The sequence below is a fragment of the Microtus ochrogaster genome, linkage group LG7_11 (assembly GCF_000317375.1).
Source record: "Microtus ochrogaster isolate Prairie Vole_2 linkage group LG7_11, MicOch1.0, whole genome shotgun sequence".
NCBI lineage: Eukaryota > Metazoa > Chordata > Mammalia > Rodentia > Cricetidae > Microtus > Microtus ochrogaster.
In genome coordinates, this window is record NC_022032.1 from 14,988,598 (window position 1) to 14,995,158 (window position 6,561).

The following is a 6,561-nucleotide window of genomic DNA, read 5'->3' on the forward strand; positions in this document are numbered from 1 at the left end:
CTCTCTCTCTCTCTCTCTCTCTCTCTCTCTCTCTCTCTCTCTCTCTCTCTCTCTGTGTGTGTTTGATACTGGAGTGATTTAACCAGTGCCATGTGGTGAGTGAATGTCTATGTGTTTCTGTAAACCAAATATCAACACAATATACGAGACTCTTCTGTTAGTATTTTAGAAGGTGGCTTATAGGTAAATAGAGGTATTTTTGCCGTTTGTTCAAATCAGTCAAAAGTCTTCATTTATGTTCTTTAAGGTATGAGCAACCCTGCACTAACTATGGAGAATGAAACTTAACTCTACAACCGAACATGAAATCACTTTTATGAAGTAAGATGATTCGCCTTTATTGTTACATTTTATATTTTTAACAGGTTTCCAGTTCCAAACAGTTCATAGTTTTCATGAGCAATATATATTTTGAATGACTCAGAAGACATCTTACTCAACCTGTAGAATTCCACAAATCATGATGGACGTGGAAATGGACCTAGGTTCAGTGCTAGCCAGCATACAGGTTAACTTGACAAGCTGTAGAAATAACTTAATGGAAAATTTACTATTATAGTAATACATTAAGTCATGGGGATGGATCCTAAGATGAACATTATTTTTCAGGATCATAGAATAAAATTTTCCTCTCATTTGAAATTATTGTCACTGTATCTTTGATCATCCATCTATTAGCAGACTCTTACTTGGTCTAAGTATTAGATGATTAAATCTTACCAGCACAACCTCTGCATTGCCATTTTGGGTCACTCACAGTAGGACCTTATTATAGGTCATCTTTAGTAGCTATTCCCGATCATTTTTTTCTTTACATTATAATTAACACATACAACCTGTGTTTCCAAATTAGTTTACTTAAAAACTGTGCCATTTATAAGCCTGTAGTTAGCACAAAGGTATAAGAAAGAGTGCCTCTGATAAACAAGCCAACTATACATGCAATATTAGAATAAATACAATATATACCACAGATGGTATTCAGGGCTGTAATCCCAGTGCTCAGAAAACAAAAGCAGAAGCGCTACTGCAAGGGCAAGGCCAGCTTAGTCTATGTAAGGAATTCCAGGCCAACCGAGGCTACATGGAATGAGCCTGTCTGAAAATCAAGTAAAGAGACACCTTGAGGTCTCTCATTCTCAATTATGAGTCTGCAGTCATTGGTACCACTTTCTATTTTAAAAACTGCAATCTAAAACCTCCCTTACAATTGGTGATTTTAGATTGCAGTTTTTAAAAGTGCTGTCGCAAATAAAATCATTTATATTATGATGCATATTGAATTTTTAAATTTGCTTTGTTTGGTTTTGACGAATAACAATGTAATTAAGAACAAAACCCAGTAGGGTACAGAGGCATGTCCATTCAACCCCCAAATTCATGAGGGAGGGAGGGAGGGAGGGAGAAGGTGAGGGAAGAAGGATAAAATATAAATTATATTATAAATTGCTAATTGAGTAGTGTTGGACATTAGGAAGCCATGTGTCACCTCTGAATACATGACGGTACAGTAGGTCAGAGTGACTGCAGTTAGGGCTAAGAAGGTAAAAATGGAATATTCTGAATTTGGTTAAATACCAAGTAGACAATTTCTGGAAAAGATCCTGAGAAACAACCTATGAGTGCAAAACTATGAACCACGCGTTAATACTGCAAATAAAATATTTTATAGAAGTTGTGTTAGCATTACCATTATCAGTGAGGTTATTATTAGTATTAATAGTTCACTTGTTTATATGGCAATGCTGTGTCTAGCTCTCCTTGGCATTCTAACATTCTGATACTGACCAGCTTTGCATTTGGTGATAACTAACCCTGGCACCTTTTACAGAGACAGCAATCACAGGCTCTCAATGAATACATGAGAGAATAGTGATTGAAAAATATGGAACTTTAACTCACAGAGGCTTGATTTTATTACATTTGGACATAAGTAATTTGTATTCATAACCAAATAAATAAATAAACTATACCTAATAAATAAATAAATAAACTATACCTAATAAAAATACCAAGTGATTTTCCTAAATACTTCTCATTTAAGTGACATAACTATCACCAGAAAAAAAAATAATTTTAAATTAAATTTCTTCTAATACAGTAGGAGAGACTATACTTTATTTTTATTTTTTTTATTTTTATTTTTGAGCCAGGTCCCATCTGGCTGGCTTTATACTGTTTGTTTTGAGCCAGGTCCCATCTGGCTGGCTTGGAACTCATTGTATAGACTAGGATGGCCTGAAACTTACAGAGATCTGCCCGCCACTGCCTCCCCTGTGGTGGGATTAAAGGCATTCATCACCATGCTGAATATCATACTTTAAAAAAATAATTTTTTCTTGCTTTTGTGTCTCACGTTTGCAAACCACTTAATATGCACTTTTATGAAACTCTGTCTAGAGGTCCTAGAGAGATGGCTCAGCAGTTTAGAGCACTGACTGTTCTTCCAGAGGTCCTGGCTTCAATCCCCAGCTTCCACATGGCAGCTTCCGATTGTCTGTAACTCCAGCTCCGGGGATCTGACACCCTCACATAGATACACACATGCAGGCAAATAGTACTGCACATAAAATTAACAGAGTATTATGGGACCATGTCTAATGTTGCTGAATATAATTCAGATTACCAAATGGTATTTTCTGTTCTTGTCTTTCTGAACTACATTAGTAAATGTTCTGTAGCTTTGTGGGTGAGATGCTGAAGACAGAACCCAGGGCTTGTGCATTCTAAATAAGTACCATACCATACCATACCATACCATACCATACCATACCACCATACCATACCACACTATACCATACCACACTATACCATACCACACTATACCATACCACACTATACCATACCACACTATACCATACCATACCATACCATACCACACCATACCATACCACTATACCATACCATACCATACCACCATACCATACCATACCACCATACCATACCACACTATACCATACCATACCATACCACCATACCACACCACATCATACCATACCATACCATATCATACCATACTACCATACCATACCACCATACCACACCACACCACACCACACCACACCACACCACACCACACCACACCACACCACACCATACTACCATACTACCATACCATACCATACCATACCATGCCATACCACCATACCCTACCCTACCATACCATACTACCATACCATACCATACCATACCATACCATACCATACCATACCATACCATACCATACCATACCATCATATCATACCATATCATTGCATTAAGTCCCAAGCCTAACCTGTGATCTTTTTACAGCTTCTCTCAGTTCAGCATAATTTAGAGATAGTTATGTTTTTCCTGAAATGCATTGTGATTCTAAAAACATTAGCTTTAGTGCCTCCTTTAGTGCTCAAGCCTCCCTACTGTACAATAAAACAAATAAAAGCACTGTGATATCATGCATCTTAGTTTTCTTAAATTTGCTTTAACACTTTAGCCATTCCTCATCTCCAACTGGCCTCAGGGGGGGGGATGAACAACAGATGACTAACAGCAGGCACTGCCACTCAAATTGTGGAGTTACAGTAGAAAAACGAGCATCTCCTGGGACTAAATAGTCACGCAGACCCTTGCTCGTTATCCTAGACCTACCCAATCAGAATCTACATTGACGGTCCACTTAGTAAGCTCTTACTATCTCTCGTGAGTTACGTTAGACCTGGAGATCTGTATTCAAGATCTACCAAGCCTTGCAGTATAGGAAACGGTGTTGAATAGGGGCTGTGCGATAAATAGTGAATGAGTTGCTTAGTTTGTATGTTTAACATAGCTTCATGGTTTGTGTTTGCTTTTAAGGTTCCAAGGCTGTGGACGGATGGAACAGGCTCCCCACTGGAAGGCACCGTTGACCAATTATCCCTATGTCCCTTTGGCTAAATATGCAGTTTTCTTCATCCGTGATGGGGATCCCACCCAGCAGTATGCAGAATTTTGAGGAGTCATTACCAAGCTGATACAGCAGAACACAGTTCAGTCCAATATATAAACGGCTATAACTAACAAAAATTCCTTTAAAAGCAACTAAAAAGGAACTATTTTCTGCTGAAAACTAAGAATAAGTTAATGGGCCCGTTTTCATTCAGGGTTGTACAATTTAACGTATAATCCCATTAGTCATTCGGTACTCTCTTTCAGAAAATGTAGATTCATCTTCCAGTTTAAAGTTTTTCAAGTCACGGTATAGTGCTAAGTTGTATTCAGAAGTGGTGAGAAGTCTCCCTTCTTTGAGTTTTCCCCCCTGATGTGAACCTGGCTTCAGGCGTGGGAACTGCACTGAGTGTGAATTCATTACGAAGGTCAAGAAGCCCATGGCTGAAGGTCTCCATCCCTTTGTGGAAGGTTCAACTCTAATTCTAGACTCTGTCTCCCATTGGAAAATAGATATGAACACTGAAGCTTGGGTTCACTCTTCAAAGCGATTGGATAAAACCTTTTGTCACAGCTGATATAATGTTTTGACAAAGAACTTATATCAGAAATTTATCTTCATGTCTTTTAATTTGAAGTCAGAGGGGATTTATGCTAATTATTGTGAAGATGGCTTAGTAACACTGCTATTGGTCTGGATGTTATAAAACTTGTTTTTTTTTTTTAACTGCTTGCCCTATTTTATGGCGACTCTACTGAGTTCTAAGCATTTTTGATGGATCAACAGATTATTCGTCTAATACATCTCTATCATCTCTGCGTCCTTTCATCAAAACTATGATCATTGGGATATATTTTTCCTCAAAAAAATATCAGGATTAAATTATGCAAATCATTTAAAAATCATATACTTTTGGAAGTTTAGTTTACCATAAACTAAACAGTGTGCTCTTTTGGAAAAGTAGTTTAAGGTAAACTAAAATGTGTTTAATGATGCCAAAATGTTTGGCCTCAGTAAATAAACTCAGATGCTTTTGTGCCTTGTATGCACTATTTACACAGAGAAAAAAAATGTCTCATTAAATAAAAACCTTGGAAGTTTTATAAATTAGCCGTTAGAATAATAAACTGTGTGGTTTCTTTGGTACTAGTTTTGAGGATTTCAAGTAGATTAGTTTAAAAAAAAAAAAGCCAGAATTCACTATAAACAAAAGCCAAGGAGATGATAGTAAAATGAAAGATCCTTGCAATTCCTCCTCCTAGAGTTTTATGTTGAATGAGTTTAAGGAAGAACGGATGTCACCCCAGTCCATCCATTCTGTGGTTCATGTGGGTGCCGTTCACTGAAGGAGGGTGATGGCTGTATTCACGTAGTTCAAGCTAGAGAGTCGAATCTGACAATCCACTTTGAAAGTCTCAGAGGATAAGATACTCTTTCCCCCACTGTCTTCAAGCATGTTTTGGTCATCTGTCATTACCTGAAGTGCCAGATTGGAGCCCGGAGCTCCTGTAAGCAGTCTTTTGGGCAGCAGCATGTGGTGTGGTAGAACTATGCAGCAGGGTTTCCTCATACCACAGTGCTTCTTTCTCCGTTCCCCAATGACAGGATTCTGTTAGGCATTTCCTTTTATCAAACTGGAAGCTGGTGGGGATGGGTGTGGGTTTACATTTTACCCTGCTAGAATACTGTTATGTCTCCTCTCTTTAGGTCATTTCTGTACTTGTTTAAATACCTGAGTCAGTATACCTTAGAGCCAAATTGGAAAAGAATTTGAAAAATAAATTTTTTTTTCATTATGTTGTAATGGTTACCTCTGTTTCCTTCTAGTTATTTATCCTCTGAAGTTGGTTGGTCATTTTGTTCTTACTCACGGGATGAATGATTTGATTGACTGCATATCTCATCAGAAGTACACTGCCATCTTGCTTGAGTGGGCAAGCTCGAATAAACACATCTATATACTCTGTGCAACATCTTAAGCGGTTCTGTTTCAAAGATGCAATGGCTTAAATTACATTGATACAGACATATACGCCAACGAGCCTGATCACGTCTAAACTGATAATTTTCATTTTACTTGCTTAGAGAGCTCTTCCCATGTTTTAGGAAATCTTTCCAAGATTTAGGAAATTGTTCTCTTAAAAATATTGAGCAAATGTTTTGTTTACCTGAACTCTATATAGAGAAGGAGGACGGGTTTGTTCAAAGATAACACTTGCGTCTGAACACAACAACAAAAGTCTTCCCAAGTTCGTGGGCTTTGCTCTGATAGTCTCTAAGGAATGAAGTTCGTCTTCATTTGCTGTCTAGATGAAATTATGTCGCCACTGTCAATACCATTCAAGACAGGCTTTTTATAATAGTCTCCCAAAGCTACTATGGGCAGAATTCGTGTCAACAATTTAGCTATAACATGAGTCTCTGGAGGAGATGAGACGATGAAGAACTACTTGTTAATAGTTAGGTAATTCTGGGGACAAATGGAAAAAAAGACTACAAAACTCAAGCACATTATAACCCTAATAGATAATAGGTATCTATTGAGAAATACAGCAAATGTTTAACAACAAACTGCCCTCTCCAAGGAAATCAGGTACAAAGAACATATTAACCAAGTTTATAAAAGTAGCCTATCGTGTGATTTATGTTTTAAGAAA

General features: G+C 37.5%; 1 protein-coding gene across 2 annotated transcripts in view; it reads left to right on the forward strand.

Moving 5' to 3' along the window:
* Nucleotides 1–5,703, forward strand: part of Zdhhc2 (zinc finger DHHC-type containing 2) — a 52,777-nt gene extending 47,074 nt beyond the window's left edge. The window contains exons 12-13 of one of the 2 annotated variants that reach the window (XM_005362539.2): nucleotides 248–321; nucleotides 3,832–5,703. In XM_005362539.2, coding sequence (XP_005362596.1) covers nucleotides 248–288 — 41 coding nt within the window. In that variant the 3' untranslated portion in view covers nucleotides 289–321; nucleotides 3,832–5,703. The remainder of the gene's footprint in view (nucleotides 1–247; nucleotides 322–3,831) is intronic. The other variant, XM_026786917.1, reaches the window with a different exon arrangement.
* The last annotated feature ends 858 nt before the right edge of the window (nucleotides 5,704–6,561 follow it).